Raw genomic sequence first — 14,220 nt, 5'->3', positions numbered from 1 at the left:
TTTGCTTTAATAAGCAAAAATATTTATTTTTACAGCTGATCACTTTTCTTGCATGGAGTATAATTCATATGCTGAGTGAAGTACTTACTGTGCTGTATATAGCCTGCTAACTATTATTTACAGAGGGATATTAAAAATCTGTGGTAGCATATGGCTGTCACAGCTTTATTTGTTTTAAAAAGATAAACGCTATGTACATCATTGCAGTACAGAATTACCACAAGTACACAAGCTGCAGGGCTGGAGCTTGTACAGCTAGTAGGAAGGAAACAGGTTGCCCATAGAAACTAGTCAGATGCTTCCTTTCATTGTTAACCCAGCTGTAGTTACATGAAAATCAGTCTCATCACTCCTTGTGAAAGGGGAACTGCAACTTGATTTGGTACAGGTTGTGTTTATTTTTTGTTTTTGTCACATTGGTCTGAAACCAGTTCCTGTGCATATTTTCTTGATCCTATCTCCCACATACTGTAGTGATCATTTGAGATTTCAAAATGTATATAATTTCCGTAGTGGTGCACCCCCCCCCCCCACATATATTTTTTTCCCTTAATTGGCTAAGCACCATAATCTATCTGTGATCTATTTAAGCTTGGTACACACCTCCAATTTTGATTGCCAATGATTGACCAATTTTACCACCTCCTCCATGTACTATGAGGGTCAACAGATTTTGAATACCATGAACATGTTGTGTAGGTAAACTCTTACACTACAGAGGTGGTAAAATTGATCAGCGATTGTCTAGTTCAGTTTTGAGTACAGTTCTACTTAAAGAGAAACTCCGACCAAGAATTTAACTTTATCCCAATCAGTAGCTGATACTCCCTTTTACATGACAAATCTATTGCATTTCACAAACAGACCATCAGGGGGCGCTGTATGACTGATTTTGTGCTGAAACCCCTCCCACTAGAGGCTCTGGTACCGCGGTACTCTGGGCAAACTGCCACAATGTAACAATGTTCACAGACAGGAAATGGCTGTTTACAGCTGTCTGCAAGGCCAGAACAGCTAGGAGCAGCTACATAACCTGCCCACAGTAAAAATGTCACCATGTAATACATGTCAGAATGTGAATCTGGGAGAGGAAAGATTTTTACAATGGGCAAACACTGACTTAATCATGTATACATAATTATTGTAAAAATGAAGCACTTTTTTTTTATTACATTATTTTCACTGGAGTTCCTCTTTAAACACTTTTTTTCATTTGCCCCAGCTCCTGATGTTGCACGAAGTCTGGCAAGGAGTTTGATGGCTGCTGCTGCTTTCTCCGCAGGTGGAACTAGTCTGTAAGGGCTCTTTCACACCAGAGCCCGTTCTCTGGGGTTTAACGCAAAGTCAAAACTTTTCGTTAACCGAGGTAAAATGAAAGTCCATAGACTTTCATTTTACCTTTCACACCCGATGCTGCGTTTCGATGCGTTGCGGTTCGACGCACCCGGGAGCTTTTAATCGTCTGGAGACGGCGTTTTTCCGTTGGGTTGAATCCAATAAGATAGCGTCGTACCGCTACATCCCAACAACACGTCACGGCATACAACGCGTGCAGGAGAACGGTTGCTGCACACGTTCTAGATGTGAAAGAGCCCTAAGGGCATCGGGACCCCCTTTTGGACATAGTCTGGCACTTTAAACTCCTCCTGCACACTGCCATGCCGTGTAATTGCATATCACAATGGCACATGTGCATCGTGGGGTGGAGCTGGGACGCGTGAGTGGGCCCTGAAACCGTAACACACATAACCCACTGATGGACAGGACCTGCTGAGTGCCAATAAATTGCCCACGTGACACACCGCCCCTGCACAGCAGATGGAGATGCTCTGAGGGCGATGTGGGTGATCTCTAAATTAGATTGGAAGAGTTAGAGCAGTGATGGCTAAACTTGGCACTCCAGCTGTGGTGGAACTATAATTCCCATGAGGCATTGCAATATTCTGACAGCTCTAAGCATAACTCGGGGAGGCAGAGGCATGATGGGATTTGTAGTTTTGTCACAGCTGGAGTGCCAAGGTTAGCCATCACTGGGTTAGAGGATACCTTAAGCCAGAGGCATATGAAGGCTGCCATACTTATATGCTTGTAAAAAGTACCAGTTGCCTGGCATCCTGCTAAACTTTCATGCATCAACAATGTCTGTTTCACCCACCTGAAACAAGCATGCAGCAAATCCAGTCAAACCTCTGATCTGCATGCTTGTTCAAGCCCTGTAACTAAAAGTATTGGAGGCAGAGGATCAGCAGGACAGCCAGGCAATGTGCATTATTGAAAGGGGCTAGTTTACGGTGCTGCGTTGCATTGCAGAATTCTGCATGTCAACTCACTGCCCATACAATTCTCTGTGCCTGTTCATAGTACTGAGTCGTAATGGATAGTGTTATTTGAACTTGCTGCATGCAGGCTTTGTATTAGTCTATGGCCAGTCTCAATAGCAGTTCACACACATTATAATGCGTGCATTATGCAAATGGCCACTGTGAACCTAGCCTTCCATACAAAATCTGAGCTCAGACTTACAATAGTTGCCTTCTCTCAGTACTTAGCATTCATTTTCACCTTACATATGAGAAATCTGCTCTGGCCTCCCCTATTGAAACATACTGTTTGTTCTGGTGGAAGGTTTTCAACTTCCATGTGTATTTTGTTTATCATTGGTCCCGAAGTGAAATCTTGGTGACTAATGTGACAACCATGTGTGCACCATGAAACCGTGCTTTTATAAATAGATTACATGAGGTGCAGTTTTTATTGAACTGTTATCCATAAATAAACATGAATCAACTAAATTGTTCATATTCAAGTGAAACACTCCAGTGTTTTTTTTTTTTCCCTCACTTTCTGAGAACTACACTTACTAAAACATATTTTGCGAAAAGATATTTTGTCTGCAAGTTTATTTTTAATTAGTAATAGTGTCAACCCAAAGGCATTACAGAAAACCTGTCATGCTTCCAGTACAACCTTACTCGTGTTGTGGTTTAAAGCAAACCTCGGTCATACTTGACACAGGGAAGGATCTTTCACACTTCTGGTGTGTGTTTGCATTAACACACGTGGTTGTAAAATTGGCCAATCCTTGCCCAATCAAAATTAAATGTGTGAACCTGGCTTAAAACAAATCTGAAGTAAAATTAAGATACAAAAACAGATACTCACCTATGGAGAGGGAAGACTCTAGGTCATTTAGAGCCTTCCCTTTCCTCTCGTGGTCCCCTTGTTCCAGCACTGTTGCCCCAGTTCAAATCTGCCACCATGGGAGGCTAGCAGCTCCGCGGAGGCATACACCATACAAGAGGCTTGTCTCTTCGGGAGCATTTAAGACTCCTGAAGCTTTTTGAAGCCTCACAGAGCAGTATGGGGATAATGATTATAGAACGAGGGGAACTTGAGAGGAACGGGAAGGCTCTATGTTCCCCAGGCCGGTCCTCAAGGCCCACCAGCAGTGCATGTTTTGTATCCACAGAGGTAGTTAATCGGCTCTGCTGCAATACTAATTACCTCACCTGTGATTGTGTGTGGTTTCCTGCAAAACATGTACTGTTGGTAGGCCTTGAAGACAGTGTTGGGGAACTCTGCTTTATAAGACCCAGAGCTTTCCCTCTCTATAGATAAGTATCTGTGTTTGTTTTTGTTTGTTTTTACTTCAGTTTTGCTTTAACTCTGTAGGCTTGCATGATTGCACCATACACATAGATTTGTCTGCAGGGCCAAAATTTTTCCTGCCACTGGATCCTGATCACGTGTCATATCATGTTACTGGGACCCAGAAGACTGTCGGCAGTGCAGCGCCGTGGGTGGAGGTAGGGAAATGACTGGTCCAGCCATTTGGAACAATAACCGCTCTCTGACGCTCACTTTTTTTGGCTGCACTAGCCAGCTAAACGAGATTTGCCAGCAGTGGTTGGATCATCCAGAGATCCCTTGCCAGGACCCACCTTAACATTGGGACTGTGCTCTTCTTCTTCTGGTGTGAGCGCAGCCATGCTTCATCCACGCAGTAGCGCTGTGCCGCTCGAGTACGAGTGGAACCGGCTTGCTGCACAGGTGTGGTTGTACTCTTACAGGTGCAATATAGCTGTGCTCGTGTCTGAAGATGAACATGGGTCTGATGTGATTACCAACAAGCCCTTCTTGGTAATCTTCTGGAGGTCTATGCTTGGCAGACCAGAGGACCGCTTGGGAAGCCTATGGGACCTGAGGCTTCCCTCTTCAAATGTAAAATATGTACTTTTTAACTTTGACGCCTCTTGTACACTTTAAACAGATTGCAATTTTATAAATCTGACGTGAAAAGTACTGTTGTTTATTTTAACCCATAAATAAACTTCAAAAAAGTCCTAAAAAAATGCACATAGATTAAGGCCAAAGGTGAATGTAGATAAAGTAAAGCAGCGAGTGCTTATTAAAAAGCATTTAATATTTTTTTCTTGGCTTTAGACATGATGTAATTGCCAACGAAGTTCTATTCTAATGTGAGAACTTGGCATTTTTTTTTCTCCTAACATGATGCATCACAGTATGATCTAATATAAACTGTGTTAGTTGGAGACCTAATGGAACCAAAGCCTGGCAAAGCCAAAATTAGATTCTTTTTTTTCTTCATTGTTTGTTTGTTTATTTCAGATGGTCTTCATTTAATTTCTATATTTATCAGCTTCCCCTAGCAACATCTGGTGTCTCCTTGCTGGGCTGAAGTGATGCTGCAGTACAAATGTACCAGAATGTCTCCAAGTGAGCAGGCAGAAATGTGTTCATAGTTCATAACATGTGCGTTCCATTTACACACTGGCTGGATCGTGGGAACGAAGTGGTAGGTCTCAGCACTCCAGCTTTACAGGAGAAGGCAGCACAGATGTCACACCTCACTGCTTCACTGAAGCATCTACCAGTTTATGGCCAGATGGAAAGGATAGCTATACATACAGTGATTTGTCCCCCAACGGAAGTCAAAATGCAAAACTGACCTCTTTCTGGAATATTCAGATGCTACTCAGAGGTCTGATCTCTGTATCTACTTTGTAGCCCTTGTTGGGGGGGGGGGGGGGGGGTGGAGGCTGCAGAGAGCTTCCTCTCCATTAAAACCATTAAAAGGCATTACACCATCCAGCAGTGGCTGGATGGTGTAATGGTTAAGGGCCCTGCCTCTGACAGGAGACCAGGGTTCGAATCTCAGCTCTGCCTGTTCAGTAAGCCAGCACCTATTCAGTAGGAGACCTTAGGCAAGTCTCCCTAACACTGCTACTGCCTATAGAGCACGTCCTAGTGGCTGCAGCTCTGGCGCTTTGAGTTCGCCAGGAGAAAAGCGCAATATAAATGTTATTTGTCTTGTCTTTGTCTAAAATCAGGTAAACGGCACAGGAGCCCTTATGGAAAAACAAAGTCTGCCATAGGCGCCTGTTATTAACGCCATGATCAGCGGCAAACAACGGAAATTTTGGGCAAATGGCGGCCGCTATTGGTCGCCTGTGGCCACCGAAACGTCTTTTTTTTTAACTTGCGGTAAATCGCACCTTTTATAATGTGGCAAAGAAGTTACATTTGATCACATGGAGGCACCCAATTACCGGCAAGCACAGTAAATTTCAGCACATGGAGGTGCCTGATAGAATCATTGCGATTGCCAGGGGTTTGCGGAAATGCAAATTGCGGCATTATATAGTGGCTGTGCAGCGATATGATTGCAGCGCAATGTACTCAGTGTAAAGGGGCCTTTAAACAATTTGTCCCGTGACTTAGAGCTCGTTTCCATATGTGCGCTTATGGAAAGGCAATCGCAGGGACATCACAGTGCATAGACTTCACTATATGATGTTTCCATACATGCGCTGTGATTCACCCCTGAATTGCAGCTCATGGTTGCATGCATTTTTGGGTGATTGCATCCGCGATCCTATTCATTATAAGCCCTTAGACTGTGTTTTTTTAGATTTTGGCCCTTTATGTGATTGGGTTTGATATCCATGGTCTAAATTGAATTGTTCATTGTGATTTAAGAAATACGTTGTTGGTGTTCAAGCTGATTGAGTTTCTAAACCTGCTAATGGTCATCCATGTTATTGATCAGCCTTACAGGCATCTGTAGCAATTCCAATGTCCTAAGGTCTGTTGTTTTCACCTCCTGTAGAAGAAAAATGAACAGAATTTGCTTTACCATCATGTGTGGGCTGTACAGTGTAAGCGAGCAAGCTTGGAGTCTTCTCATTATAGTGCTATGATGCAGACCAGATAAGAACCTGAATTTCACTGAAATAAGCAATGTAAGAAGTCGAGGGATTCCTGGCTTGACGTTTATAGTGAAGCTAAAAGACAGCATTATGTCATGAAAGGGTTAATCTGAACAGTACATAAATAGTACAGAGAACAAGTTTGCAAATTAGAAGCAAAAGGGACTGGCTTAGACTGGTAATCTCTCCTCATGCTTTACATATGTCAAAATTCAACCATACTCCCTCAGCTAAACAGATGGGCTACAGCTGCTCTGTCTCACACAAAGCAAAAACACAAATAATTCCAGCCCAGCGCGCATCAAAGAAAACATACAATGTTTGTGTGGAAAATATGACTTTTGGGGAACTTACAGTGTGGTGTTTGTGTAGTCATCAAGAACTTACAGGTTTTCAGTGTTTGAGCAGATGAAGCCATCTTTTCTTATGCTTTTAATGTGTTCATGCTCCTTTCCATAATGTTGTAGTTGATGGGTTCTTTCCTTCATTCTACGTGAATTAGCACTACTGTCCTCTCTCTCAGTATTCAGGCAGGGTGGGCTGTAGGGCCCAGTTCACACCGGATGGCTCAAAAACGGATCCAAGTTAAAGCTGATTTATGAAACTTATCAGATTTTAATAGACATCAGTTTTTTCTCCGTGACCCTCCGTTCCGGTGCCCCAATCTGGAAAAATCGCCGCAGACCCAAACTTGCAGTCCATTCGTCGGAATGTACCAAACGGATCCCTTCTAATGGAGCAATGGGAACGGACCCTATTGATTTAACCTAGGATATGTTCACTTATGTTAGGAAGGTGAACAGGAAATACCAAAAAACACCTTTATTTACTTTGTAAATTATTGGTTTGTAACAGACTTGATCAGAAAAAAATCAGCAAGAAGTGTTTTTTAATTGTAAGCTAATTATGTTAGTACATTTTGAGTTGTTATTTGAATTGAAAATAGAAAAGTGGGTCATTCTGTGTTTATAGCATAAGTGCCAAGATGTTGGACAGGCTGGTGCCTGCATACTTTTAGCCATACAGCATATGATGCAATGGAGGTCGTGTATACTTTAACATACATTTAAAACTTTGGATTGAGAGTTTCTTGGTTTAAGAGCGCTTTGCAATACAAGCAAAACTTTCCATGAAATTTTGACTTGATATACAAGCAACGTCTTCATATGCAAGCAAAAAAAAAAAGTATACATGCGTCACGTCATCGCAACTGAGACAATAGTTCTTCTCCCTTTGGCGCTGTAGAATTGTACTTAATCTCAGTGTAGAGACTGCAAGGTCACATTTCCATGAAATCCTCAAAAGTAACTGTCCTTGGATGAATGCCTTGTTAAATCCACAGAAAAAAAGGTTGGGGCAAGCCAACAGATAGCAACGATTCTTTTAGTTATAGTGAGTCTTGTTTACATTTTTATCTTTTACTTTTTTACTATAACTTTTATTTCAATTGTGGAACGAATCAACTGGGTTTCCATTAGTCCTTATGGGGAAATTTGATTTGATAGAAGAGTGCTTTGGATTACAAGTATGTTTCCGGATCGAACTATGCTCTCAAACTAAGGTTCCACTGTATATTATGTTCTGCTGGGAATACACCATGTGTAAAAACTAATCGAAACACGATCGAACGGCAAATAGACCGCAAAAACGCATTGTGTCTTCCTTGCATGAGATCTGCATAGGTAAGAATTTCAAGGTTTCCTTCCTGTTTTCCATTGAAAAATACACCTTTCCCTACATCTCATTAAACACACATGCTTAAACACTAAATTTGTGCAGACTGCCCATAGCAACTAGTCATATTTTGTGTAAGTGAAATGTATGAATTCTTGTTTTAGTGAGATGCAGGAATGTGTTTTTTTTTTTTTTTAATTTGAATGAAAAATATTTAATCGGTACATTCTGGTTATCCAGACACTCACTTTGCGAAAGCAAACTGTCCTGCGTGCTTGAGTTATATCACTCAGACGTAGCATGCTTGCGTGCATATTACCGTATACTTGATGATGGCTAGTGGATGAGCGTGATCTGATGTCTTATGGATGTCGTTTATTACCCTGTCAGCTGCATGTCACCTACCATGTGAATTTCATCACATTTCTCAAGACAGCTGCTAATCATTTAACCAGGAGGGTTTTTTTTTCCCTGAATCATAAATCTAGTTAATCAAATGTCAGGGAGGAAGACATACGACTTTAGCAATATCAGGTGTGCTGGCTAGCTTTCGCTTAATAATCGCCAGCAAACTGTGTACAGATGAGTCCCATCATAGATACAATTCAATAGTGATTTGTTTGGTCTAAAGTACACTGTAAGAACATTGATGGGTTTAATAAGAAATGTTTTAGTGCCCAGAGTAAGCTTTTGGTTAGATAATATAAACCTTTTAGCAAAAACAACCTTTACTGCTTTAGTGTTTGCAGTTATTATAATGTCTTTTATTAGGTGTTTTATAGGTTCTAAGTAGCATGCATGTATACACTTTCATTTGTTTGCATTTTATTCATGGGCTGTTACTCAAGGAGTTTACATATACTTTATTTGCTTTTACAGTCTGCCGTGATTTTACTGTGCTGGAAGATCACAGTCTTGCTCATACATTGCAGGAGCAAGAAAGTAAGTAGTAAGCTAAATATTTTTGGGGGAAAACAAGGTAGTGGGCAGTTAGAATATTTTATGGTGAAATTGTGTCTACAGGCTTGGTTTTTCTTGTAGTTGAGCATCACTTGGCCACAAATGTCCAGAGGAACCGCCTGGCCAAACATGACCTCAAAGTAGCTAAACAACTTCAGGAGGAAGAGGACCAGATATCACAAGCCCACGTTAAGCATCGTCAGAATGAACGGTAAGTACTTCTTGGGATCCTGATCTATCAAAGTGTACACTCTGTGGGTACTCTTCTTATAGCGAGTTAGAATTACCGTAGAGTCTAGATTATCCAGCACAGACTGGGATCTGCTGATGCCAGATAAGCATGCTTTCTGGTTGCTTGAGGCTTGATGTTTAAAATATACCTAGCTAATACAGTACTACTGTATACCTCACTCTATATACATACCATGAACTCAGGATTAAACATTAAAATACAGTAATTGAAAGTATATTAACCATGGAAGAGCCATGGAACTCGGTGTTTAAGCGGAGCAGAGCCCTCAAATGTTTTCAACAATACATGCAATCAATCAGGAAACTGGTAGGCATACTTGTAAAATAGCCACAATTAAAGGAATACTATTGATTCACATATTTTTTTTCAATTGACACAGGAATTGTTTGGGAAGTGCTACTAAGTACTGGTGTATACATTTTAGCAGCAACTTCTTTGTTTACTGTTAGCAAAATACATTCCAAGTTTACTGACGCCAAAACTGACGGCTGACTGAGCCATGAGGAGAGAAGAAATTCCCCTCACACTTGATCAGTTAACTCTGTGTAGCTCTTTGTGTGACAGAGAGAGACAGGACACAGGAGCTGCAGCTGTTGGGAGCTCTGTTTCTGACTGACGTGTCAGAAGAGAGCAGAGGAAATGTAACTAATTGTCACAGCTTTTTCATACTGTTTTTGCTTTCAGAGTTTGATATGTTTGATATTTGCTTTCTGTAGTCTGATATGCAACTCTGGCTGTGCATTGAAGCAGACACCCCTTCTGCAATTGATTTGTCCCAATATAGCTAAAACCTACCCTCAATAAATTCCAGCTTTAGCCTCTGATATTTAACATGAAAAGTAGCAAAATGTTTACACAGCTACTTAGACATTATTTGTACATTGTCATTTTAGAACACTTGGGTATCGATAGTGTTCTTTTAAATTTATGCACGATTATAGCGGGAACTACGCTGCTATTTTATCAGCTGTAAAGTTTGGTATCTGTACTCTGTAGTGGATAAAATAGTGGTTGTGCAGTATTTTATCTGCTACATAATTCAGAACACAGTGTTATTGCGTACCTATAATCTTTTTAATTTTTTACTATAATCTAACCCTACTCTCACACAGAACCCTGCCTCTTGATGCCCATCACTAACTGATTTCCCCCCAGGTGGTGCCTCTTACTGTGGACCCGCCCCGGGTTGTGCCTAACACTGATAACCCCCCTTTAGAATACGTCACATCCTGCGAATCCCCCCCCTTGAGAGAGCCTAACACTTCAGAAAAGTAAAGGTAGTGACTACTGTGCTCCATGGCTTCATAAGCTAAGTAAAGATCAGGTTGAGAATATGAGAAATTCGGTAGATATTTTTCATGGGATATGTTAGTGTTCCAATATTAAAAAAGTGGTTGAAACTGCTTAAAATGAAGTTTTGGTCAATGCAAAACACTTTCATTACCAATTGTTGCTTCTTTTAGGACCCTGTCATTCTCACAATGTATTTCAAGAAGTAACATATCCTTGGCCCACATTCCTGATGCTAATTCTGCTTTAAGCTTGGTCCACACTTGTCCATTTGCAGATCGGATCCATTTCAAACAGATCAGTCTTTCTAAAAACTGATGCAAAACTGATTACTTTCTCAAAATTTTGTCTTTTTGTAGCAGAAGTTTCCAGTCTGTTTAAACGTATGTCCTTTCTTCATGTGTGTTTCTATTGGATAAGAGATAATGTTGAGGGGAGGAGCAGGCAGTAGGCAATCCGTTTTTGCCTCTGTTTTGTGTGCCACAGATACATTTTTTTTTTTTTTTACGAGTGTGAACCGACCCTTAGTGATAAGGGTTAGATGAGATGATTTACAATGAGAGAAGAGAATTAACTCTACCAAAACAATGAGAACATTTTAAATGCACTTTTTTTCAAACTGGAATAAGCACATACTGTAGCTGGTATGACAATGAAGTACCAAGTAGCAATTTATACTATACATCATGGGAGTGAAGTCCTAGTACAGCCAGATGCATTGCTGGATTGTTGCATGAACACTTAAAGAAAACCTGAACTGAAAATTAAAAGTCAAACTAAACATACACAAGTCATACTTGCCTCCCGTGTAGTCTACTCCTCAATCCTTTTCTCCTCTCCTGCGTCCTGTTTGTCCACTGTGATCAAGGGATTTTGCCATCCTCCATTTTGAAAATGGGCATTATCCCATAACCGCTCTCTGGTCAGCACACTGTTAAACTGTAATATCACCCACTTGAGCCATAGGGATACATGGCACATCAGTTGTCCTCTCAGCTATAACTGACAGCAACTGATCTATTTCAATTCTGACAAAATGTTGTCAGAACTGGAAGGGATCATTGTCAAAAGAAAATGGTGAGCTTCTGAGAAGAACTGATGGCAAGATAACTATGTAATGTTCATTTCAAGTTACCACGTGTGTTTATTTTAACCATTTATGCCTCCAGGACGTAGTACCTACGTCCAGGAGGCCACGTGCGCATCCGCGCGCTCCTGCGGCCGATCGTGCACGTGCACTCCCGGCCGCGGATTCAGTAGCCCAGGAATTAATGTATCGGGCTATGGTGCCCGATCACTGATTCCTCTACCCCGCTGAAAAAGCAACAGCTTCTCTCGGAAGCTACGCTTTTTCTGAAGCTCTGTCCCTCTAAGCTTACATTGGAGGTCATGTAAACAAACTCAAGATTGCCATCTTGTGGCCAAAAATGTAAAACTACAAGTAAAAGTAAAAAAACATTACAATACACAAATATTTCCCCAAATAAAACACTATTTATATCCCACCCTCCCAAAAATGCCCACATAAAATGTTTAATAAAAAAAAAAATTACTATAAAAAAAAAAAACATAAATATTTACCTAAGGATCTAAACTTTTTAAATATCTATGTAAAGATGAAATATTTCTCTCTTTTTTTTTTTTATAAGCTTGTAAATAGTGATGGATGCAAAACGGAAAAAATGCTCTTTTATTTCCAAATAAAATATTGTCGCGATACATTGTGATAGGGACATAATTTAAACGGTGAAATAACCGTGACATATGGGCAAATACAATACAATAATTTTTTTTTCTTATTCTTACTGTTAAAATGCATTTACAGTAAGGTAGCTCTTAGCAAAATGTACCCCCCAAAGAAAGCCTAATTGGTGGCGGAAAAAACAAGATATAGATCAGTTCATTGTGATAAGTAGTGATAAAGTAATAGGCTAATGAATGGGAGGTAAACATTGCTCGGATGCATAAAGTGAAAATGACTGAAGGCTGAACTGGTTAAATAATTTTTCTCCGTTCAGGTTCCCATTAAAATGTGAGCGAGTCTGAGTAACTGCTCTGTTCTTCATAAATGCTACAGTAGAAGTGTTTGTGCAATGTCAGTTCCTTCAGCTTTAAACCTGCTTTGTTTTTATTTTCCCTAGTGAACTTTTAGATAGTGAAATAGCTCAGGAAATCCAAGATAAACTGGTGATTGAAGCAGAACGCAGACGGAGGCAGGAGGAAAAAGATGAGGTAAATGCATTTCTCTCCTTTGTTTTTTTGTTTCATTGGTCTAGACTGGAGTCAAGTCACACTCAGCAGGGTGATGCCAGAGAGGAAGGATATAATGCTTGGGTGAGCAAGAAGGTTCAGCTAGACTTCGAGGAAACGTGTGTGAATGCCATTACTCACTTATTCTAGAGGCGTATGATCATTACTGTGTGCTAGAACTACTCAGGCAATAGTCATTGGTGCAGGCTTTCAGGTGAATGATTGTGGTATAAACATGCTTCCTTATACGGCCTCTAAAGCTTTGTCTATGCTCATGTCTGGGAACCCACTAAGTTCCTCCTAAACCTTTCAGACTCAGTTCTGGAAAACTAGAACCGAACGTGTTTGATTGGACTTAGTTCCACATCAAAAATGAACCTTATTCAGGCATACAGTCTTGCTGGGTAGGAAAGGTAGCGTATTGACTGAGCTGCCCCTCTTCAAACACCCTTTCCCCCTTCGCTGAGCCGGGGGGGGGGGGGGGGGAATCTGTGCACCCCACTAATAAGAATAGCTCTCTCTCTCTCATTCTCATTCTCATTCTTTCTCATTCTCTCTCATTCTCATTCTCTCTCTCTCTCTCTCTCTCTCTCTCTCTCTCTCTCTCTCTCTCTCTCTCTCTCTCTCTCTCTCTCTCTCTCATTCTCTCTCTCATTCTCTCTCTCATTCTCTCTCTCTTCTCTCTCTCTCTCTCTCTCTCTCTCTCTCTCTCTCTCTCTCTCTCTCTCTCTCTCTCTCTCTCTCTCTCTCTCTCTCTCTCTCTCCAAATCCAAATCCAAAAAAGCTTTATTGGCAGGACCAAATACATTTAGCATTGCCAAAGCAAAATAGAACATTAACGTGGGGGGGGGGGGGGACGGGGGGGGGTGTGGAATAAGGGAAGGACATGGGTATACAGTCCATAGGAGGATGTACGGGATGGTATGGGGGGGATGGGGTATATAGTCCATAGGGGAGGGGGGTTTAGGCATACAGTCCATAGGGGAGGGGAGTATGGGGTTATACAGTCCATGTGTTATCATGTTCCTCTCAGTTGGTGGCAGGCCGTGACATATCGGGCAGCTATTTGCACAGTTTCTTCCTCTTCCCCCAGTATGATATAGAGTTTCCTCTCCTCATCTGTGGAGGTGAAATCTGCAATGTGGGCGGAGAGTCTTTGGAAATGGGCGGTCCTCAACGGTGTATATTTGCTGCAGTGTAGCAGGAAGTGGGCCTCATCCTCCAGGACCCCCTGGTCACATTGCCTGCACAGTCTCTCCTCCCGGGGCTTCCATGTCTGTCTGTGTCGTCCTGTCTCTATCTCCAGGTTGTGGGCGCTCAGACGGTACAGGCTCAAGGCCTGTCTATCTTTGTGGTGGTGTAGCCTCTCCAGATATGGGGCCATTGTGTACTCCCTCTGTAGTGATTGGTAGATAGTGAGTTTCTGGGAGTTCTTTATGTCACTTCTCCATTCCTCTATGTATCGGTCCTTGCAGCTTTCTATCATTCCTTTTATTTGGGCTTTTGTCAGCCTGTGTTGGTGGTCTTGGCTGGGCTGGCTCTTGACGTTTTGTTTCAGAGAGC

At 41.5% G+C, this 14,220-nt stretch overlaps 1 protein-coding gene across 4 annotated transcripts in view; it reads left to right on the top strand.

Moving 5' to 3' along the window:
• Window positions 1–14,220, top strand: part of CCDC50 (coiled-coil domain containing 50) — a 162,544-nt gene that overhangs the window by 19,614 nt on the left and 128,710 nt on the right. For all 4 annotated transcript variants that reach the window (XR_011031406.1, XM_068281188.1, XM_068281189.1 and 1 more), the window contains exons 2-4: window positions 8,784–8,846; window positions 8,946–9,075; window positions 12,549–12,639. Coding sequence is in view for 3 of the 4 variants with exons in the window: in XM_068281188.1 (XP_068137289.1) it covers window positions 8,784–8,846; window positions 8,946–9,075; window positions 12,549–12,639 (284 nt within the window). In the remaining variant the exon portion in view is untranslated. The remainder of the gene's footprint in view (window positions 1–8,783; window positions 8,847–8,945; window positions 9,076–12,548; window positions 12,640–14,220) is intronic.

The sequence above is a fragment of the Hyperolius riggenbachi genome, chromosome 4 (genome assembly GCF_040937935.1).
Source record: "Hyperolius riggenbachi isolate aHypRig1 chromosome 4, aHypRig1.pri, whole genome shotgun sequence".
In the NCBI taxonomy this organism is placed as follows: Eukaryota; Metazoa; Chordata; class Amphibia; order Anura; family Hyperoliidae; genus Hyperolius; species Hyperolius riggenbachi.
This window is presented reverse-complemented; position numbering and strand designations above follow the sequence as displayed.